We start from the raw sequence: 25,079 nt of genomic DNA, 5'->3' as shown, positions 1-25,079 counted from the left end.
TCTTCAAATTCAGATCTGTGATTCCAAAGGGTGTTCTCATCACAAGATATATGGTCTCCATGATTTATTTTACTTTACTTTTATTTGGAAACCTTTTATATCCTGCTGGCTCTTTTCCAGGCACTGCTATAAGTAGCTTACAAATATTTGTTCACTGAACTCTCATAACAATTTTATAAGATAGATGCTATTATTAATCTCATTTTACAGATGAGAAAGCCAAGGCACAGATGAATGGACCATTCAATATCCCATTCAGACCTGTAAGACAGAGCACTGAAAGGTAGGAGGATTGAGCACAACACAAGTGGAGGGAGGGTTTCATCATGATTCCCAAGTTGGGTCTTGAAGAAGCAGTACAGTGTAGGTGACCCGGAAAAATGAAAGGATGTTCCAGCCAGTGGGAAAGTTATTCAAAGGCACGGAGGCAAGAACTTGATAGTATCAGAGATGTGAGTGGCTGGGGATTGTGGGAGCTGGAGACATCAGTTGGAACGGCTTCAGGCTTCCACATCAGAAATGAGAGGAGCAAGGATAGCATGCAGTGACAATCAAATAGGGCAAGTGGGGCCAGGCAGGTGAATCCAAAGAAACACAAGGGGTGCAGAGTGAGCCTCAGTAGACAAGACTCTGGCTGAGGCAGTGACAGGATGAGACAAGTCAGGGTTGGCCCCTTGGTTTCCGTAGCCATTTGCCAAGGAAAGAATCTAGCAGGAAAAATGGTTTGATATAAAACTGATTGCATGAAATGATATACCGATGCCAATTGTGAGATATAGTTCGTCTGAGGACACTCAAGGGGAGGAGTTTCAGAAGTGGATGGAGATTGGCTTGGAGCTTGGGACACGAAGATCTGGACAGGGAGTGAGAAGTGGCTGAAATTTCACAGTGAATGACATGACTCATTTGTCCAGGGACAACACAGGGAGTGAACAGAGATGAAAGAGAAAACGACACAGGAGGAAAGAAATGAGAAAGAAGAGCTGGAAGAGGAACCCGAGGATTTAACCTGGGAGTAGAAACTAGCAAAGTGGGAGGTTGCCATCAACCAAGAGAGAAAAATATTTCCAGGAGGTCTTCCAGAGAAATTTCAGCGATGTGGTGGGAATGAAAGTGAACAGCCATGAGATGAGGCAGAACTTGAGGGGCCACGAATGCAGATCTCCTTCCAAGAAACCTGTCAAGGGCTGGGAGAAGTAAAAATGGCAAAGGGATGCAGCATCTAGAAAGGGGATGTGCACTGCATACACACACACAACTCACTCACATACACACACACTCACCACACTTACAGTTTTAGATAGAAAAGCCCCACGCATGTTTGCTAGCCCCTGCAAAAGAGCTCAAACACTACTCGTTGGAGTGAGTGGCAGGAGGGCTCCGCAGACAGGATGCTTGCTGTGTGCTGCTGCATGCTGCTGCAGAGAGGCACCCCCTCCTTTGAAGCAGAGGTCCGAATAGGTGCCTGGTTTTTGGTTAGTGATGGTGGGGCTCGGGTAGAGAGACCCTGAGGAAACTTGGAAGGCCTCTTCTGCTCCTGCAGAGTGAGGAAAGGCTGCAGAGAGCTGCTTTAATGAGAATAGTAACAAATTGAGACAGCCATGTGGGAAATTGGAGCAGGCTGGTCAGTTTGTCTTCTCAGTTCTCTGCTGGACCCTAGAACCTAGAAGAGTTTCTGCCACAGAGCAAGTGCTTAAGAATGAAGTGATGAATGAATTCTGGACATGCTGAGGATCTACTGAGGGATTCTGAAGAACCCTGTTGAGACCTGAGGGCACACATGCAGTGAAGGCATTCTTTATGATCATCAAAAGTTCTTCAGCAGTGTCACTTCCTGGTATAAACAAGAAGGTAAAAAGACCATTGGGATTTCCGGTTCTTAAAGTATGCCAGAATGCCCAGGCCCAAAGCAAGTTAGAAGTTTCATAGATATATATATATTTTTAGATAGCTAGGGACATAGATATGGATGTAAATATAGCCAGAGCCATAGATATCTTTGTTTCCACAGTCAGTTGGTGTTCAAGAGCCAGTAGGCTCATGCTTATTTCTAAAAGTGTATCTTCTAAAGGCAACAGAAAAAAATCAAAAGTACTTGATTAATAAAACTAAAAAAGTATTTGATTAATAAAACTAAAAGTTATACATATGACCTAGCTATATCATTCCTCAGTAATGACTAAAAGAATTAAAGTCAGCATACTTTAGAGATACCTGCATACTCCTGTTTATCACAGCACAACTCACAATAGCCAAGTTATGGAATGAGCCTAGACAGCCATCAGCAGATAAATAGATAAGGGACAATAGACATTTATATGCAATGGAGTTTAATCAGCCATAGTGAATAATGAAGATATGTCATTAGGAGGAAAATAGAAGGAACTAAAGAGCATCATGTTAAATAAAATAAGACACAGGAAGAAAAGTATACTATGTTTTCTTTCATGTGTGGAAATTAGAGGGGAAAAATAGGGATCTCTATCGAAATACAAGGAAAACTACTGAGTAGAGGAAGGAGAGAAGGAAGAGGAAAGGTAGAAGAAGATATTGGGGAATAATATCAGCCAAATTATGCCTTCTGCATTATAAATATGCCACTCTTCTGCATACTTACTATGCACCAATAAATAATATTTTTTTAAACTGATAAAATAAGACTCTCCATAGATCTGGCACACCGGCTGGGGTATGTGCTGAACCCTTAATAAACATCTGTTGACACAATTCATTTGTATAGCCTGAGGTGAAGATGGCTTGTGGTTTTACTTCAACGTTGCCTGTCACTCCGTGAAACACATTTTCCAGGAGATATCTACCATAGTTATTGAAATGTTCTTTCTAAAATAACTGCTCTTCTGTCATTCCAAAATGCAATTTCTGCATCTCTCGCTGAGCATAATTATTAGGAAAAAAATAAACTTCAACTTCTAGTGTCAACTTTAAATTACGTTATGCTATGGGGATATTATCCCCCAAGAGATCCAGTTCCACCCGTTTGATTTCCCAAGAGAAGTCAGAGTCAAAACTTAGGCAGGTTTAATATGTCTTTGGAAAACTAGTATATTAATCCATTTTGCTTTTTTCTTTCAATTATCTTCACATCTCCCCCCACACTACGGGATTCATCAGTTTTCTAAAAGACAACTACTATTTATGTGTATGAATATTTTTCTCCTTCAAAATGGAGAGCAGGATTAATTTCCCTGAGCAAACTGTTTTATAATTATTCTGTGTTATTCTTTTAATTGCCTCCTACATCCACTTGAGAGGGAGCCTACCACCTTCCATTCTCCCCTCAGTCAAGTATACAAGAGGAAAGGAAGGCAGTACAAATTACTAAAGCCCTGTGCGGGGAAGGGGGCCTGAGGCCACACTATGTTGCCTATCAATTCAAATCCCATCGGAAGATTTGCCTGAAAGCCCTGGAAAAAAAAAAATTGTAGTACCAGGTTGTTGACTTCAAAGCATTTCCTCTGTTTTCTCTTGTACTTATTTATGGCCAGCTAAATAAAAATAGCCCAAATTGTGTCATACAAAAACCACAAAGTCAATTTACTCCATCCATTGGTATCCTGGTTTTGTTGACTATATGTTGTTAAAAGTATTGCATTAAAAAGTAAACATAAAAACAATAGCTACTCCGGAAATTTCCATTTAATGCAGTATTTTAAGGGAGAAATGTGGATATGTCTTTTATTATCATTTCAACTGAATGTTAACAAAATAGTTATTAAAATTCTGTGTATTACTCATTGTGGAATGCAAATGTATAAGATAAGTAGGTTAGAAAGGCATTATTTTCACTATAAAGAATGTTTAGGATGAAATGAACAAGAGCTGGTATTTTTGTTTTGTGTGTGTGTACCATGGACACAAAATATTTTTAAATTCATAAAATAAAATACACAGGATTTTAAAGGTAATGCATCATGTCAAAACAGTTTTAAGATCAAAAGCTCAGGTATAATAAATATGTACTTCTTTTTTTTGGGGGGTGGTACTGGGGTTTCTGGAAGCCCTTCTACCTCCGGGTTACACTCCCAGACCTATTTTTATACTTTTTTATTTGGAAACAGGGCCTCTTAAGCCAGCACGGCTGGCTTCGAACCTGCGCGATCCTCCTGTCTCCGCCTCCCAAGCATGGGGATTACAAGCGTGCACCACCACACCCGGCTGTACTTCTTTTTAAATATTCAAAGAATAAGATCTAATGCCAATTTGATAACTACTATAATTTTAAAGTAATGATTAATGCAAAAATAGTTCCTGCTATCTACAACTGTGATATGATATGGAAAGGTTAAGGATAAAGTCAAAGGTGTTCCTAATGCTACTGAGGTTTACTGCCTATATGTATAATTAAGAGAATTAGTAGATTTTATTTAAGTTTAAAGGTTGGTGAAGATGATTTTTTTAAATCCAAGTCATGATATCCACCCCACCTCCACCACCAAGGCTTAGGAAGCATAGATGGAAAGTCAGAACCGAATCTTTCAAACAGCTTCCTAGTATAGTAAAGTTCAATTATATGGTATCATATGTATATGTGTATATATTTATATATAGTATAGTACATTTGTAATATATTCACATATAGAGGTTTACATTATATATATATATATATATATATATATATATATATATACATACATATATATTTCCTTGCTACCACAAGCTCCCCTCTATCCTACTTCATAATATACTAGCTGAGATTTATACATATTAATTATAAGAGTTTCTTCAAACTATAATAGTTTAACATTATTAATATTTCAAAGAGCAAAAACAGAAGAGAAACTAGTATTTCTGTTACTTCAATTAGCTTTGGGAGCCAGGCAGGATGATTTGGGAATGTAATTTTTTTAAAAGCCCTACAAATAGCTAAGTAACTATGTATTCTGAAAGAATAGAAATCAATTCAAATGCCATAGGAATCTAATTCAATACAGCAAAACATTATTGTTGCAGCTCTGAGATAGAGATTTCTGGTGCTATTCTTTTAAGCTATGTACCTGTCCTCACAAATACAAAAGTTAAAAATAAAACTGAAACACTGAACACTACAATGAAAAACATCATAATCATTGCCTCTTCACTTGCCATAAATTGTAGTAAATAATTAAGTAAAATCATGCAAAAATTCCAATGGAAACAGGTAAAGAGAAAAGAGGAAGCGAAGAATGAAAAATATAAGAGACAGGGAGGAGAGATAAGGGAGAGAGATTTGGGGAAGGGGAGATAGAGATACAGAAGGTGTATTCTGGAATAACACCCAAAGTGCAGCAAAGTAACCTGGGGACATGGAAAGCCAGATCTCCACAGACGGACACTCCTCTTATGAGAAATGAAACAGAGGACTTGTCCTCCACACTTGTGGCCTGCTCTGTGTAGAGATGGGATGTTTTGTGTGTCCCCATGTTTATCTCTGTATACTTACCCTATTGTATTATTGGCTAAATATACACAAAAATGTTAAAATTTGAGAATTTTGGTATTGGGGGAAATACTTAGCTACTTAGTGAAGCCCTCTACAACTTGGAAGAAGATCAAGGTTGGGTTTTCAGCAGGTTGAGGCTATCCTCAAACCTATGATCCCCCTGTCTCAGGATCCCAACTACTGGGATTACAGATCTTCACCATAATGCCTGGCTCACTTCCGCCATTTTAAACACTTTCTTCATTTGGTTTCCAAGCTCCCCCTCTTTATTTCTTTTTGATCACCACCTAGTCGGGCTCACTTTTTTCATGGTTCCTCTTCATTTCTTGATTTCCCCATGATGAAGTGGCCCAAAGCTCAGTTCCTCGAATACTTCTGTACTTTATTGACTTTATGGGCAGCAGTACTTAACTCCGCATTCATATTAAGATTATATGGAAAACTTTCAAATGCGCTGATTCCTTTGACACACTCTATTCCAAATGAATCAAAATTACACACTCTGAGGGCCAAGCCTGAAGTTATACATTACTTTCTATTCCCTTCATCCAAATTCTCTGCTTACCACTTGTATAGATAATAGCATCTCAAACCCAACCTGCTGAAAACCCAAGCTTGATCTTCTTCCAAGAACCAAATCCTATTCTATCCACAGTCTTCACATGTTAGTTCATGGCATCTCCATTTTTTCTCAGGCCAAAACCCTGAGAGTCATTTTTAACCCGTGTTTCTCTCACACTGAAATCCCATTCACTTGTAAAACACTCTCTACCTTCCATATACCTATTTACAACAACAGCCAGTCACCTCCACCACCTTCACCCTCGTTCAATCCTATCCTCTGGATCATCACTTTACTCTCACAGAAAAACAGTAAGTCAACGCATGCCAGTCAGCTTCTCAATATCTGCTTCAGGCTCCTACCTCAAATTTAAAAACCTTACTGTGAACTATTATTAATTAGATTATTAGGACTATAATCTGTTCAATTCTTAGGAACATTTGATTATTTGGATCTGAAAGTATCTAATCTCTTTGGTCATTTCCAAGGACAACACAAGTGTTATGATTTTGTTACCTTTCTTAAACATTTAGGTGAGGAAAAAAAAAACAGATGTTTTATCAGGTTCTAAAAAAAAAAAAAAAACCTCATGAAGCCAGGTGTAGTGGTGTACACTTGTAATCCCAGCATTCAGGAGGCTGATACAGGAGGATCGCAGTCCACGGAGAGCCTCAGTCACTTAGTGAGGTGCTCCGCATCTTAGTGAGACCCTGTTTCAAAATAAAGAATAAAAAGTAGGGCAAGGGGTATAGCTCAGAGGTTGAATGTCCCTGGGTTCCATCCCCAGACCCACAAAGAAGAAAGAAAGAAAGAAAGAAAGAAAGAAAGAAAGAAAGAAAGAAAGAAAGAAAGAAAGAAAGAAAGAAGGAAGGAAGGAAGGAAAGAAAGAGAGAAAGAAAGAAAAGAAAGGAAGGAAGGAAGGAAAGAAAGAAAGGAAATCCATGAAAACAAAAATGATCAGAATCACTGTTAGGAGACTTTTGTGAATTATCAAAACTCCAGTGTATTTTCAGTTAAGTCTTAGCTTTTACAAGTTTTTGCTTATGATAACAATTCAATGAAGAATAAGTCATAAAAAAACATAGATTTATCTTAAACATATTTTAAAATTAACTACTGTCTTCTATTTGTCTGGGTTATGTCTCGTTTCCTTATTCATTTTTCCTAAACTTATGTCAAAACTACTTGTTTGCTTGTGTATGGTTTATTTTGGTTTCTTTATACTATACTCTGTAAAAGCTCTGAGTAAATTCAGCTAAGGCCCTTATGAATATAAAGTATAAAAAAAGCTACCAGCTTCCATCAATTTGTGGTCTAAAACACAAAAGTCAGAAATGTGGAACTCAGAATCATAAGGCCCTATCGATGCCTTCCATTTGAATGCAATCAGTGCTCATGGAATGACGTAGGAGTAGGGACTTGAGAGAGGTTTTTGTTTTTTTTTAATCACCAAGGCTAACATTTCCTCATACCAAGTCATTCCATAGAAGTTACTCAAGAAGTCTTCTAAAATTAATCAACCATACCAGCCATACAGAGCAGAGCTGCTGAGGAAAATGATTCAGCAAATGCTTCTCTGGTTGCTCAGTTCTCCTGCTTTGATGTTTATATACTCACTTGGTGCAGTGTTCAAAACTAAAGATCTAAATTCTAAAGAAACCAGTTTGTCAAAAGAGTATCATTATTATCAATTTTTCCTTCTCACCTGGATCTTTTCCATCTACATATAAAGACATTCAAATCTTTCCCATCTAGAAACAAAGTAATATAATTTAAACAATACAAGCCTCTTTGTCATGGCTTTAATGTGGAATATGCCTTAAAAAAAAAAAAACAACAACAAAAACCCTCATGGGCCGGGCATGGTAGCACATGCTTGTAATCCCAGCGCTTGGGAGGCTGAGACAGGAGGATCACACAAGTTCAAAGCCAGCCTCAGCTACTTAGTGAGGCTCTCAGCAACTTAGTGAGACCCTGTTTTCAAATAAAGTACAAAATAGGTCTGGGAGTAGAGCCTGGAGGTAGAAAGCCTCTGGGTTCCACCCCCAGTACCACCAAAAACATAACAAAACCTCATGGGCTGAAAGCCTAGATCCCCAATGCAGCAAGGTTCAGAGGTGGGGATTTTTTAGACGATTGATTAGATGGTGAGAGCTGTAACCTTATCAGTAGAGTTATCATTTGATGAATTAATGATTTGAATAGGTTATTGGAGGTGATAAAAATCTAGAAAGGATGGTATGGCTGGAGGAAGGACACCATGGGGGGCATAGAGATTGTATGTCACTGGTCTCTTATCCCCTCTTTATCAATCTTTGTCTCTCTCTGTCTCTCTGCTTCCCAGCTGCCATGAGTTGAGCAGCTTTTCCTCACTGCACCCTCTGCCAGGATGTTTCTGCCTTGGAGCCTGCTGACATGAATCGTGTTTTCTGAAACCATGAGTCAATATAAACCTTTCCTCTTCTAAATTTGTCTTAGCAGGTATTTTGGCCACAATGACACAAAATTGACTAATACATTTTTGTACCCGCACTTTTGTCCTGAACGTTGGCTTTTTTAGAAGTGTTGACATTGCTGTATTTCATCACATTTGATAGCCTACCTTATTCTGGTTTCTCTGTGACAATGATTCTCAATTAGCTCACTAGATGATATCCGTGTTGATAAATCCAACAGAATGATTTCAAAACTGATCTACTGAACCAATCAGCAATACCTGGTGTAGTTTAGGATGGTCCTCTTCCTTCTCTTAAAACCTTCTCTTCCTGGCTGCCCTGACAACAGCATGCTCTCAGCTTTGATTCTCTCCTCCCCTGTCTAATTGCTTCCTCCCAGCTAGATAATTTTCCTCTTCCCTTTGCACTCTGACCTCCTTTGCACTCTGACTTCGCCCTTAGGCTACGTGGTCAGTGGGCCTTATTCTGACTTACTTCCTATCTGACATCACCTCTGGAAGAAAGTCTGAACTTTCCATGGGATCATCTTCCAAGCCCACAAGTTGAGCCACACTCATCCCCACCAAGCTGGCTGACTGCCAGTGACGGCTGAGTCACTCAGCTCTCAGATACCTGACCTTTTCTCTTAAATCTCCACTTGCGAAAACTCAGGATTCATCATTTAAAATATCTCCTCTGTGAGAATGAATGTTGTAAGTATGCTTGCTTCTACACCTTCTCTCAAGCTCTAATAGCTGATTTCCAAATACACCTGGGAACTTTCTTTTTTTTTTTTTTTTTTTAGTGGTACTGGGGTTCCTGGGAGCCCTTCTACCTCCAGGGTACACTCCCAGACCTATTATATATATATATATATATATATATATTTTTTTTTTTTTTTTTTTTTTTTTTTGAAACAGGGTCTCTTAAGCCAGCGAACCTACGCGATCCCCCTGTCTCCGCCTTCCAAGCATGGGGATTACAAGTGTACGCCACCACGCTGGGCTACACCTGGGAACTTTCACCTTGGAATATCAGCACTTAACACTGCATGTGCTAAAGCAACTCATGACCAGTACCAAATACATTTGTCTCTGCTTCCTGATTTCCTAATTAATAGTCATTTTCCTACTAATTTAATTAGAAAATTAATGACAGTCCTACTCAGAATGCACAACTGGCTGTTGTTCCTATTTTACCTAGAATTTGCCTAGGCCTAGGACTCCTCATTCAATCTTAAACTCCTAAAAGACAACCTTCTGGTTCTCCACTGGCTGTAGGTGACACAACTCAGGATTAAAACTGAACTTGGCTGCTGGGCCTACCTGATGTCATTTGGTCCTCCTACCCCCCCCCCAAAAAAAAAGGTCCTACAGTTTTCCCCACTGCATTAAAAAGTAAAATAAAAACATTGGCGTATTAAAAGGGAGGCAGATTTATTCAGTTCTTTTAATTTAACTTATTATAATTTCCTGTTTCCAAATAGTCTCTTCACCCAACACCCCACACCCTAAAGCTTCCTGGCCAATCTATCTGTATCTCTATTGTTTTATTTCCTCCCCACCCATCTCCTGAGTGAATGCTAAGCTCATTTATACTGTTAGAGCAATGGCATAAGGCAGCCAAAATACCCAAAATACCCAAAGTATAGGAGGTGATGTCCACATATAGCAGACAGCATCTATCTCCCATTTAAGACAGCCCATGAAGCTATAGGTTATTATAAAAGACAAGCTTTGAGAGTTAAGGCAAATTTTAGGTATCTCTATGTTTCAAGGTTAAATTATACATATTTCAGAACCCTGTCACTCTTTTCTTTGCTCTTCATCAAGTTGATGGATATGAGAGTACAAATTACATAGTGAACTTATTTTCCTAAACTCTAAAGGAAGTGGATTTAAATGTTTACTTTGGGCTCTACAGAAACACTTACTATTTGTAAATACTTCTGATAATTGCTTTAATTTTTAAGACGGCTGATTAAATATTTCAAGCAAACAAAAAGCAATAACTTTATATGTGCAGAATGATTTATTCTTTGGCATTGTCTACTTTGCTCAAGGCTACTTACATATATGTGGGCACACATGCAAGCATGCACACACACACATATACATGCACATATCTTGTATTTCTGTATTTCTGTTGTTCCACATAGTGTGTTGGTTGATAAGTGAGCTTTTTGTTAAAATCCGGTTTTCCACAAAACTGGCAAACACTGCGCTGAAAAGTATAGTTCTAAATCTTTTTCCCACACCATCATTCTGTCATGGAATAGAAGACACTGTGCCAGAGAAAGTAGAAGAAAACCAAATAGCATCCAAGCAGATTAAATATTTTGAGAAATGCAATGGCGCATCTTGAGAGTCATAGAAAATTTGTTTCTGGAAGCTCTGATTATAACACTGTGGTTGTATCATAAAGTCCTATTATTACTCTTCTACTACCTACTGGTAACTTCTACAATTGTAAGCAAAATTAAGGCTTTTTATGAAAAAATTATGAGCTTTTACTATACAACTGAAACTGAGAACAAACAACTGATTATCAGTTTTACCTTGTTATTTTCCCCTAGTTTTAGGATTGGGAATGTATAGTTGTCTGAAAACCATCTTGGATAAAGAGAAAACCTAATGTGGTTGGTGGCAGTCTCCTGGGGGATCACGGATGTCCTTCTTCTCCTGAAATATGGCTGACCTTCTGATATATTGCAGAAAACTGCCACTTATAAATACAAGGGGAAATGCACCAAAAAAGGAAGAAATAAGAGGCTCAAAAGTTATAGAGACAGAAAGAAAGTCATAGAGGTCTGAAACTAAGAGAACAGATTAAAGGAAAGGTAGCAGAAAGAACCACTAAGATAAGGACTGCGCTTCTGTCCATCCACAAGTTCAAATGCCTCTAGATGAGCTTTTTAGCACCCCAAGATCTACAACTCTAAAGAATTCACCATTTTATTTATGATAACAGTTCATTACTGAAGTACAACTAGAAGATGGCAAAGGCACTCAGGAAGGTGCTTAATGTACTGCAGTGTTTGCCCGAGAAGGCACCCAGGTTCTAAATATATTTTTATATAATTGCAACCATGAAATTTTTGTTTCATGGGGAGAAAAGACATCATTTTTCAAAAAGTATTCACAAGATATAAAATAAAGTTCTTAGAGACATCATTTATGTGGGTACTGTGAGGTCTGGATGTAAGGTCTTGCCAAAGGAGACTGAGAACACAAAAAGACCCAAGCAATGGCAAAAAAAAAAAAGCAGGGAGAAACATCCCTTACCATCCTCCTGCCTCCAGCCCATTAATTTTACCAAACCTGACATGGTGCCAAGCCCACCAACTGGAGAAATACAGGACTGTTCTTGTAACCCTACTCTCTTCCTAGCCTCATAAAAAAGCTCTAAGTTTGTAAGAAAGCAGCCTCCTGCCTCTCATTGGTTCTTTCCCAAGTCAGATCCTCCCTCCCAGCTTTTACTCCTAAATAAAGCCTGTTCCTTGCTGTCAAGCTGTGTTCCCTTTTGTCCCTATATTTTCTAACAATACAGACCATGGCTATAGCTTCCCAGGTTACCTATGAACTGGTCCTTTCTTAGTTCTTTCAAGTCTCATTTCTCCTAATTCAAATTCATGGTAATATCCAACTATTTATGGCTTTCTAAACAAAACATTGATTCTTTAAGCTTGCTCAGCCTTGACTGCTTCCCTCCTCCATCAACTCTAACTCTGCCTTATCTTTCGGGTTCCCATCCAGGCATTGCCTTTTCCAGGAAGCAAACATTCATGACCCCTCTGTGCTCCTTAAAAATGATGATCAGAACAGCAGATAAGAGTTACTGATCCTTCAACTGGGCCAGTGTGTGTTCCAAGTACTAAGCAGTATCAACTCTTCTGCAGAACAATCTCCTGAAGTATCAAAAATATCTTCACTTTACAGAGAAGATTCTGAGCACAGCAAGGTTAAGTGATGTGTCCAGGGACACATCTCTGGTCACTGTTAAAGCCAATATGTGAATGTAAGCAGACTATTTCCAGAGTCTCTCTTCTAGCTACAAGACCACACTGCTTCTATGTGATTAAAAATGAGATGCCCTTAGGGACTGCTACATATACAACCGTCTTCACTGTCTTGATCAGCATTTGTGCTCAACAATATGATAAAATTGAATATGTATTTCTCTATAAATACTAAATTTAGAATAAAGTGTGGAATATAAATTAACTATCAAATGTTCCCGAAACCTAATTTTTACAAAAATATATAGCTATAAATGGCACACCTAAAACATATTAGGAGGTACCATTCCTATGATAAGAAAAATGTCTTGGAGTCTAATGAAAACCCTTGGCAATTTGAATATTATATGATACTAAATTATACTATAATTATTTCAAAGGTCAAGAATCTTAAACATTTAGTCTTAAAATTCTCTACCTGGGTGATGCAATCAGAAAATTTAAGTATGTATGAAAATATTTAATTATACAAAACAAGTAGAAATCTACTAATTTAATAACCTTTAAGGAAAATGTGCAGTATTTCCCCACATGAATATTTTATTCCTCTAATGCAAAAGAGGAACTTTTTGAAAGAACATTTGTTGGTGAATTTGAGCATATATTTTACTTTCCAGTGCTGGTTTCATGGAAGAGCAGAATAAAGTAGTTTGAAATAAAGCATGGTATTACTTATTAGCTCAGGAAAAACCCTATGAAGCTATCATGCTGGGTGCCACTGCGAATTTAAAAAAAAGAAAGAGAAAAGCATCCAGACCCAGTACAGCATTTTCAAAAATACACAATCTAGTAAAGAAGAAAAACAAATATAGTGTACAGGTGGAAGGGTTGCTTTTAAATTTTTCACAGAAAGGGCTTCCAGAAGGTAAATGTAGTCCAAAAAGAAGATCCCTTCCTGGCCCAGAGCTGTATCATCATTAACTTCTGATATGACATTGCAATGACCAGTAAATATCTTTTTATTAGAAAACTCTAATAAAGCAAATGGCATCATGGATAAAAACAGGTGCTGAGGAGCCGGCATGTCTGCTTCTGAATCTTTATTTTACTTTGAACCAGTCTGACTGTGGCTCTGCTGAACCCCTCTGTACCCCATCTTCCTCATTTACAAGTATGTAACTGTATATAATTCACAGTGTGGTTGGGAGGATTAAACAGGTTCACTTGAGTAAAGCAGGTGGAACAGTTTCTGGGACATAGAAATAACTCTTTAACTACATAAACAAACCAACACAGCATAAAAAGAATGATGGAGTGCATGCCTATTTGCTCTTGACATTAGGTAACCCACAGCTAAAGACAGACTAAAATATCATACCAATCCACACATTTAATGATGTGGCTTATCCAGGCATTACCTGTATACAAACAATGAGCCCACATCCTAACTCCACTCTCTACTCTCGGTCAGTGGACTTTAATTCCAGCTCCTAACCAGAAAAATGTCCCTCCACCTCTCACTACTGTTTACTAACAACACAAAAGTCCTAAACACAAGCACCAGTATCCTGTGACTAAAAATAACACACACTGTCAATGTAGTCATGGTTAGCTGCTTTTGAGGTTTTTCCTTAATATTATTATTTTGCAACTTGCATCAGAAGAATAGGAATAGATGAAAACCTAAGAAAAATGTGACAAAAATAACCACAAAACTGAGAGTTGCTTAGCTATTAAATACTCCATTGTTACTGCATTTTAAAAAAATTTATTTCTGTCTTTTTTTCATGGAACAAATCAAACCTATTCTAAATCTATGGTTCTGATAAACAGGTCTCCAGAAATCAAATGCTATTTCATTTGACCAAAACTGTCTCAGCCATTGCCTGGTTCTGCTCAGCAGATCTGAGGTCTCTCTCCAATAAGAGACTGAATATTCTATGGAGTAAAAGATCTGTCCTGAGATTGAAGTAGGTTTGCTATTAACAGAGAATCACAAAATCTTTAAGCCAAACTTAATTTTTAAAATTATTTAATAAAGTCGGGCATGGTGGCGCACGTTTGTAATCCCCGCGCTTGGGAGGTGGAGACAGGAGGATCGCGCAGGTTTGAAGCCAGCCGTGCTGGCTTATAGGTCTGGGAGTGTAGCCTGGAAGTAGAAGGGTTTCCAGGAACCCCAGTACCACACAAAAGAATTATTTAATAAAACCCTTCATTTTATAGAAAAAGAGAAGGAAAAAAAAAAAAAAAAACAGGTCCAGAGAAACCAAGTCTCCAGCTAGTTGGTGATGTCTTTCCTTTCGATTTGTCATCTATCAGTTCGGTGAATGTGCTTACTTATTTGTTATTTTCTAATTACAGCACATTAATAGAGAATAAACTTATCTTCAAAACTGAATATCAAAAAATAAGGTTGCACAAACTTCTAAGGTTGTGCCTTAAAAGGTGGCAAAATTCACCAAGACATCTAACTTAGAAAAATGTGAAGTGGGACAACAGAAATTAGTAATCACAGACGAAACTGATAATTAGCTTAATTTTATAGGCTGTCAGTGAAAATATGGATTGGATTTCATACAATACACTTATACACTGTAATGTGTTTTTCATATTCTTCATGCCCCAGCTCAGTTTGGAATGTTATTTTCTGATAAGAAAAGATTATAAGGGACTCTCTGTAACTAGATTTTTGTGGTCAGTCATATGTGGGAGTGGGATGGAAAGAGGGAAATAGGGGAGAAAGAAGTGGGGGGAAACAGGGACTAGGGAGAGAAAGAAGAAGAGTAGTAGAACTATATTTAGTTCACATAATGTTGATCTTCATCCTCCTTTATATGTTACTTATGAAGCTACATTCTGATGTTAGAAATAAATTCAGACATTATATTAAAAGCAAGCAATAATGAAAAATTCCATATGCTATTTCCAGTTGGACTGATATGCAAATGTTACCATCCTCTAATACTAAAATAAGTAAATATCAAATGGAAAAATAAGAGGTTAGAGACATAATAAGTAAATTCAAATGTATAAAACAAGTAGATTTCAATTGCATTCAATTATTTCACCCAATCACCTCGAAGTGAAGATCCTCTAAAGAAAATTGCATTGCCTCCCCAACTCCTTGGAGAGGCAGTTTAGTTAACAGCCTACCTATACTTCAGAGATGACCATGCAGCTTACATGTCAAACTCATTTTAAAATGTCAATCATGTCCCTTTCAATCTAATTAGTTTGGAAAGTAGTGTCACTGACCTGGAACTATGCAGACCATTTATTATCATATCATTTGATCAACCTAACACTTTGCCTCAGTTGAGTTTAAGACACCTGTAGCCAAAATGTAATATCCTTTCTCCTACTCATTACTGGTAACTCTCAATACAATTTCCTATTTACAACTCAATTTATCTCTATGAACAGGCACGGCCAACTTCACAGAGGCATCCCACAGAATTTTCTTCATCTAAAATTTCATGGCAATTAAAATAGATAGGTAAAAGAAATAAGAACACACACATACACACGCATACTCACACGGATTGAAGGTTTTAGATCCCCAAGAACTGCTAAGAAGGGAAGAGAAAAAGAACAGAGAACCAGAGATATGCTGAGATAAATCTGGAATCTGAACTATGGAGAGAGACTTTCCTTTTTAAAATGAGCCATATTAGCCTGGCGTGATGGTGCACGCTTGTAATCCCCACGTTTGGGAGGCAGAGACAGGAGGATCGCGCAGGTTCGAAGCCAGCCACGCTGGCTTAATAGACCCTGTTTCCAAATAAAAAAAAATATAAATATAGGTCTGGGGGTGTATCCCAGAGGTAGAAGGCTTTCCAGGAACCCCAGTACGACCAAAAAATAAAAAATAAAAAAATAAAATGAGCCATATTAAAAAGAAGTCTGGACATTAATTGTCATCATAAGTTTGTTTTATAATAAAGAATTTTTTTCAGGTATTTAACCTGATTTTCACCTGGCAGAAGACAGGATGAGGTAGAGGTGGAGGGAAGTAACTAGTTCCCAAAAGGCCCAAGAGCAGGGCCAAGTGTGTCTAGGGGAGGGGCCGAGGACTGCACACAGTAAGGTTGGAATGGGGCAGGGTGGAGCCCTATAGTAGTAGATGGGAAGCTGGATGGTGATGGTCAGCAAGTGACAGAAACCAGACAGTCCATTCCCTGATAAAAGCAAGACAAACCATCCAATCTTTTGCTTATTTGAGCTTTGCATACTTAAGAACTGATTTGCAAAACACAAATACAAGCAGGTATTCTTATCTCAGAATAGCATATTGCATCAACAAGGGAAAAAATAGACACGCTTATATATGCCACCAAAATGTTGCACTAGTATCCTAAATGTGGCATTTAAGTAACACTACAGCAATTATATCTAAAGTAATGGCTACTCACTCTGGAAGAGGATACGCTGAAGGCAGAGTGTCAGCTTCCAATTCTGCTAGCTTCTAGCCAGTAGTTTCCTTTGGGGAAGTTAAGTAGCATTTTACCAAAATTTCTGTTTGTCTGAAGGATAAGCAAGAAGCTCCAATCCTATTTGCTTGATCGAATCATTAACCGTGAATATGATTTTACATGGAGTCAAATAAAATATGCATATATCTCACACTTACCTTCAGGTGAAGAGCCTGTCTTTTGGGAAAAGACAGCATTTACTTTACTCTTCTTACTGATATCATTGTTTACAGACAAGCTGGACTGAATTTTTCTATGCATTTTTTGAGAAACAGGAGCTGAGAGTTTGCAATTATCTGCAGAGGCATGTTTGGCCCCGTGGTGAATTCCATTTCCATTGCTCAGACTCTTGTGGCCTCCGCTCTTTATCTTGCCTGTTTCCTCTTCGCTGGGTTCCTGTGCTGAAGTCTGCAGCTGAGGCAAACGCTGAGGTTGAGCTACATTTAAAAAAAAAAAAAGAGGAAGAGTTCATCTAGTTAAGAAGTTAGTGTTTACAATAAAATAAAAATGCATTCAGTAACTCAGATTTGAGGTTTTACCCATGATAATAAAACTGAAGAGGACAGTTAGGGAGAAAAGGAAAAAAAGTAAAATTATTATAAAGAAACATGGAAAGAGGGTCATCCAAAGTTACTTTATACAAAGATATAAAAAGTAGAGAAGAAAGAGTATATTTTCTAGTAAGTTAGGAATCAAGTAACGTAATCCCATGCTCATTCAGCAAACATTCATTATTTTCTAGATCCTGGGCTCTCTTTTGGGTGCTGTAGCTACAACAGTACTATTTGAATATCCTAATAATGATAAATAATTCAATTATCTTTTGAAATGAAAGGAACAATGAATTTAAGCATTCAAAGATGGATAATAAATAAGAAAATATAGTTTTCTTTCTTTTTTCACCCCTAGGCAATTTAAAATCCTAGAAAAGAAAATCTTTCCTATATTTATTTTTTAATTTGATTTTTAAATAAACAGTTTATGGAAAGTTAGAAAACAAGGGAAGTTTTTAAAACTGATACAACACAGCTGCCAAAATTAAACATTGTCACTTTAGAATACTCCTATTTTTGTCAGGACCAAGCAAAGAATGTCCACCTTCACCCCTCTTAAATAACATCACACTAGAAGCCTTGGCAAAAGCAATAAATACAGAAAAGAAAAAAATAGGTCTGTGTTCTGGGAAGGAAGAGACAAAATTGTTGATTTGTGCACAGATTTGAATGTTCTGGGACAATCTAAGAAATTATAAATTCTCAAAAATTAAAAATTGAAGCCTGGCATGATGTTACACACCTGTATTCCTAGTACTTGGGAGGCTGAGAAAGGATGATCAGAGGTTTGAGGATAGCCTCAGCAAATAATGAGACTCTCATCAACCTAGAAAGACACTGTTTCCAAAAAAAAAAAAAAAAATTGGGTAGGTGGTATAGATCAAAGAATTCCTCTGGGTTTAATCCCCAATACCTAAAAAATATAAGAATTTAGCAAGATTTATACAGAATAAACCATATAAAAATTAACACTATTTCAATATACCAATGGTAACCATTTAACAAAGATACAAGAAAAAATTAACTCCTCACCATAACAAAAGAAGAAAAGAAACAAAAAGCTTCCTCCCCCCAAAAACACTCCCCTCCTCCAATCTAAAAATGCAAGCATGTTAGTACCTAGAATTAAACTAGGAAACAAATAGGCAGAGATTTTTATGGCAAAAAAAATGGCAAAAAATACTGAAAAAAATATTAAACACAAATGAGGAGTCTAAATACCAATTCCATTATCATGCTAATTCTTTCCAATTGATATAGCTGATGCAATTTCCACTAACATTTTCAATAGGCTTATTTATGAAATGTGGAAAGCTGATACAAAAGTAAGAAAGATTCATCAAGAATCACTAAGAATATCTTAAGGAAGACAAAAGTTGGAATTGCCTTATTAGGTATGAATCATATTATGAAATTACAGTAACTAAGCAGAATAGCATTTAGCCAGGAATAGATACATAAACCAAAGGGACAGTAGACTCCCAAATATGTAGGTGTATGAGCATACATATGCATGTATGCTTCATACAAATAAACTCCAGATATATTAAATGTCTATATAAAAAGCAAAATTCTAATTTAAGGTAAAAATAAAGGAGACAGTTTTACTAGCATGATACTAAGAAGAACAAGTTAACTTGATGCTTCAGATAATAAAGAATAAAACAAGCAGATGAATATTCATTATTTGCATTGCACAGCAGTTCTAAACATAATGACATTTTTCTTTTTTCTTTTTTTTTGTAAATTCCTGTATTGCATCCCTTGAGTCCTCTGCAGCCAGGGGACAGGCATATGAACTAAATTCTGCTAAGCAAACTTAGAGCTTGCATTCAGAAGGTGACCAACGCAAGGTCTCAGACACAGAAGGGAGGTAGAGCCTCTGGGCTTAGCCAGTAGAGAGGCATTTTAGGCCTTGGCAGTGAGATCTGGCTTCAGAAATTTTCCTTTCTTTTTTTCGTGTGTGTGTGTGTGTGTGTGTGTGTGTGTGTGTGTGTGTGTGTTACTAGGGATTGAGCCCAGAGACACTCTGCTTCTGAGCTACATCCCCCATCCCTTGTGTGTGTGTGTGTGTGTGTGTGTGTGTGTGTGTGTGTGTTTGTGTGTTACTAGGGATTGAGCCCAGAGACACTCTGCTTCTGAGCTACATCCCCCATCCCTTGTGTGTGTGCGTGTGTGGTACTGGGGGTGGAACCTAGGGGCTTTTCTACCTCCGGGCTATCCTCCCAGACCTATTTTATACTTTATTTGGAAACAGGGTCTCACAAAGTTGCTGAGAGCCTCACTAGTAGCTGAGGCTGGCTTCGAACCTGTGTGATACTCCTGTCTCAGTCTCCCAAGTGCGGGGATTACAAGCATGCGCCACCACATCCAGCACTCCTATTTAATTTTTTATTTTGAAACAGGGTAAGCTGTGGGGATCCTCACTTAGTTGCTAAAGCTGGCTGCAAACCTGCGATACTCCTGTCTCATTCTCTCAAATACTAGGATTAGAAGTGTGTACCACCGCCGGGCATGGTGGATTATTCTTGTAATCCCCTTTGCTTGGGAGGCGGAGACAGGAGGATATTACAGGTTCGATGCCAGCCGCTCTGGCTTAAGAGACCCTGTTTCCAAATAAAAATATAAAAAAAAAGGTCTGGGAGTGTAGCCCAGAGGTAGAAGGGCTTCCAGGAACCCCAGTACCACCAAAAAAAAAGAAGAAGAAAGAAGAAAGAAGAAGGAAGAAGAAGGAGAAGGAGAAGGGAAGGAGAAGGAGAAGGAGAAGGAGAAGGAGAAGGAGAAGGAGAAGGAGAAGAAGGAGAAGAGGAGTGCACCACCACTCCCAGTTAGTAGTGGGATTTTCAACAGAGTCCCAACTGAATGGAAAGGCATGATCCTGGTCTGTGGCACTCTGAGAGAGTCTGTGTTCTGCTTATAAAGTTGTTTTCTATTTATATTAGGCCAAGATGGATCTTGAATTTTGCAACCCTGATCCCCCTCTCCCCACAAGATGTTTACACTGGTTAAGTAATGAGATTAGTATTAAAGTGCACTTTTAACTTGACTGTGTAGATCTTCACATAAAACTATACATAACAGATTTTCTGCAAAAAAGAAAAAATCAGCAACAAGAACAAATATTTGGTGCAAAAATTTTACTATTCCATTTAATTGTGCCTGGTGTTTCAAAATCTAAAGCTGTTTAGTCTGTAAATGTTTATGAACAATTATAAAGTGTAAATTATTTATTACTACCAAGAGCTCTTCAATTTAGAAAAAGTACTGCACGCAAAGCTTCCCATAGAAAAGTGTGGCATGTAAAGCTGTTATCGTTATACATGGTGCTGATAAACACCCAAGGGTCACTGATTAGCTATTATCTGGGGACTAGTTAAGACTTTGTATATATTTGACAAAAAGAAAGACTATGTATTTGAGTAAGTCCTTAGCACCCTATTGTTTACTTCAGTTTTTGTTCACATAGCCTACGTTTGCATCATCTCACAAAGAAAAACATCTAGCATATAAAAATATTCTACTCATAAATGTATATATTTCAAGAAAAAGAATCTTTTTATTAACAAAAAGTATGCTTTCATGCCAAGTCTATTAACATTATTACCTGATTTATAAAACTAATATATGAAGTCCTCTTTGCTTTTTTTTAGTGCTATAGTGATAAACAAAGTGAAATATTTGTCTAAAAACATCAATATTTGGGAATATTCAATGTAATGGTCCTAAAATCTATCCAAGTACTTTTATGTTGGACTGAAAGGAAACCGAAATAAAAATTACTTCTCTGTTAAGCAGCTATATCCATACTCTTCTCATAATAAAAAATCTACAATCAAGGCATCTACAATAGATATCAGTTTCTTATGGGAGTGTAACTGATTCAGAGATTAATTCTCAGCTCCTATGCCTTCTTGTAGCAAGTCGAATGACATCCTAATGGCTGCTATTGAAACTACAGCTAGTTATGCAGATGTATTGAAAAGGATGTCAAAGAAGACATTTAAACCTAATTTGGTGTTCTTTTCAGAGCACTTTCTAATAATCTCCTCCAAATAAATGCAATGTTTGGGACCACATTTTCTTTAAAAATAATAATTCAAGGACTCTGAGAGCTCAGTTAAGTTTAAATGTCATTGACCAATGTTAGAGAGACTATCAATCAAAAATGCCCATCTATAGTTCATAATCAAAATACATTCTCCATAAGTAAAAACAAAAGTGTTAAAAGACAACTGTGTCCTGTCACCAAATTATAAAATTGACAAATTTGACCTTTTTCTGCTATCAAAATTGACTCTTTGCAAATTACTGGATATGGCTGGAGTGATAGTCTAACATACCCTTAATGATTTAGCTACATTTCAGTCTTCAAACCCATATCTATTTCTGTTGGCAGATAAATGATAGTACATTATTTTTGTTTCACTGGCACCTAATTATTTTTACTATGGTTTATATTACAGTCAGATACCCACATATTATCTCTTCATTCCAGTTTTTTAACATTAAAACAATTTTTTCACTGAATAATTTTTTCAGATGTGTTCAGTAAGTCAAATCAAAACTGAATAAGCCTTAGATGTATTAGGTTATCAGAAGAGGAATTATATTCACTTTGTTGATCGTATTCATGGGTGTGACTTCAATGTTATGATAAAATTACATTTAAATCTAAGTAGGAAACATGATTTTATCTTCAAATGCAGAACAAAACCACCATCTGAATGAATAAACCACAACTATTTAGTTTTAAGGAGATATTTCTTTTCCTTATTTGTGAAGAAGTTGTGTATGGCTTTAAAAAAAAAAAGCATGCTACTATGAGAACGACACAATGCTTCTTAAAACACAAGTGATGCCGAGGGACCCTCGCTCTGCCTTTAATGATCCGCCGCTCTCATTCAGCTGTCTTTCTTTTTTCAAATCTTTACATATGTGACAGCTCTCAAAAGTAGACCATAGACCATCTGGCATTTTCAGAGGTGTAACTTGTGCAAATTCAGCTCTATTGGGAGCGCACTGCTATCTTCTGCCTGCGTTATAAAGGGACAATAGAATATAGAACTTACGAGTTGTTTTGAATTATTCATTTTTTTGCCTGTATATTCAAGAAATTTTACAAACTCTGCATTTTGTACTACATAATCACATGCGTTAAAGGTACAAAGAAACTTTTTGACACCTCTTTTCTACCGAAAGCTAGCATTTTGTTTGATATGTGAACATTCAGCATCTGTTATATCACTCTAAACAGGACGGGTGCTTCTACAAAAGACCCCATTTCAAATTTACTCTATAAGAGTGAAAAATGTATTCTTGATATTCAGTAACGAATGCAGTACACATCAAAATTTCAAATACCAGTTATAAGAACATTCAGCACCTTCAAACCTGGATAGCATTGGTCACCCGCTTACCATATGTGTAAAGATTAAAAAAAAAAAAAATCATTGCTCACACATTGCAGCAGGATTGTGATTTTAATATCCATGATGAATAGTTACAAATGTCTTAAGAAATAGTGTGCTTTCTAGGTTTAAACGTTTTCAATCAGGAAGGAACCCAATAGAATTAGGTCTAGTGATTTTCAATAATAATAATAATAAAACTGTAAGTAAATGGGTCAATAGCATGAACTTCTTTTGACAATTTAAAAAAATGATGATATTGTAGGTAGTAATAACTATACTTGAAACTGCAGCAGCTGGCGTAGCAATAGAAAGCAACGTTTTCCTATAGCATTATAATCTATTAGCCTGTGCAAATCATCTTCAGTTGCTGGTCTCTTTACACAAGTCAGATTTAATAAAATTTCAAAAGCATTCTCGTGCCACATAGTCAATTTAAATGGTTGATGTACACATAGGAAAAATCAAAACTAAGTGCCTAGAATTTAAAATTGTCTGCAAGAAAAGAATCAGTATAGGATAAGGGAGTGAGGGAGATAACTTAGTCTAAGTTACATTTCCAGGGACAGTTAAAAAGTTTTTACCAGTTAACCACTACTATGCTACTCAAGGGTCATTATCTCACACACACACACACGCACACACACACGCACGCACGCACGCACGCACGCACATGCACATGCACAGAGAAATGGTAGAGATTTCATATATATAATTATTTATCAAATATATAATATTGCATATTAATTATATATTAACATAATATAATTAATATGCAATGTTAATATGAATTAATATATATTCAGTGTGCATTTATATACAACAAAAGATTTGAATAGATAAAAATGTTGCTTCATTGTGAATCATATGATAAAACTATATCATATGATAAAACTATCATATGATAAAACTATAAAACTATATCAGTTTTTGCTATATAATATGAATTTATGCTAACATTACCTAGAATAAATGTGCTAAAACCCCATTTTTCATCAGCTCAACCCAAGCCTTTCTGAAAATACAGGTGCTGGGTGAACTCTGTACCCTAATAATTACACACTCTGCAGGCACCCGGCAGTGTCTATCATGGTTTCCTTCATTCCTTTCCAAGGAACTTCTGACATTTTTTTTAATTTATCTTTTGAGCTTTTGGATTCTTGTCACATATCCTATTTTCCAACTTTATTTTAATGTATATATTTAAGTGTTGAAATGTATTTTAGAATTCTGAAATGTTTTGGATCATTAATCAATTTGAGGATCCTATTAGGTGTGAAAGTAAAATGTCCTAGGACCTCCTGCTCTGGAGGCAGCCATACTGGGAGGTGGATCCTTAGTGAGGACCTCTGAAGGCAGGTGTGGATGGAGGTCGATTTCAGGGGTGTGGCCTTGGGGACTACATATATCCCTCACCCTCTCCCTCTTTTTCCTCTCTCTGCTTCCCACCATCATGCCCTACGGACCTAGAGCCCAGGCTCAGGCTTGACAGCCAGAGCAAATAGAGCACATACAGGTGAATAGAAATCTTTCCTCTTCTAAGCTTTTGTGTGTCAAGTGTCGGATGCGGACTGAAAGAGATCCAAGTCAAACTCTGTCACCCCATGAATGGGAACTCACAGAATGGAGAAAACTCCCAGGATTAATCACACTTTACATCATTTCAATATTAATTTAGCTTCAATTGTTGCAAAAGAAATCATCAGGTGGCAAAAGAAGGTAGATACTACTACTCAAACCAAAAGGTAGAATGGTAAAAGTTGCTTGAGAGGCAATTGTTTTTCTGCATTTTGTTAAGATTTATAAAATACTTAAAGTATCTAAACGATGCCTGGAGGAGGAGACTGCTAGCTTTCCCCCAAATCTATTTTCCCATTGCCCAAGGCAAATGGCTAACCCTATTTCCAAGCCTTCCCTTGCAGTTTTCTTCAGATACCTATCCCTGTGTCCTCAGAAAGAATAAGAGCAGTTATCTCTGTCACTTCTGAATTTTAAGATTTAGGTGTGCCTTCTCTCTACTTTCCATTTCGTACTTGGTAGCAAACCGTCTTTGACCACAGCTAGAGAAATTTCCTAAGGAACACTGAGTGACCCAACAGAAAGAAGCTGCATGGCAACAGAGAGCAGAGCCTCTCACCCACCCAGAGTGGGATTGCTCATCTGCCACTGTGAGCACAAGAAAGTAGCTTCCATCCGACTGAAGCTGCAGAATTGATGCTGGGACTCACTATAAAACATTTGAAATGTCTA

At 37.2% G+C, this 25,079-nt stretch overlaps 1 protein-coding gene across 1 annotated transcript in view; it reads right to left on the bottom strand.

Moving 5' to 3' along the window:
• The window catches only part of MDFIC (MyoD family inhibitor domain containing), a gene marked incomplete at both ends in the record, with an annotated part of 87,466 nt that overhangs the window by 13,465 nt on the left and 48,922 nt on the right, over window positions 1-25,079 (bottom strand). Inside the window, one exon of the mRNA XM_080701211.1 lies at window positions 17,026-17,304. Coding sequence (XP_080557337.1) covers window positions 17,026-17,304 — 279 coding nt within the window. The remainder of the gene's footprint in view (window positions 1-17,025; window positions 17,305-25,079) is intronic.

Source organism: Muscardinus avellanarius (genome assembly GCF_963383645.1).
Source record: "Muscardinus avellanarius genome assembly, chromosome: 9".
NCBI classification, from domain to species: Eukaryota; Metazoa; Chordata; class Mammalia; order Rodentia; family Gliridae; genus Muscardinus; species Muscardinus avellanarius.
The sequence above is the reverse complement of the archived record's forward strand: the minus strand, read 5'-3'. Positions and strand labels throughout refer to the sequence as shown.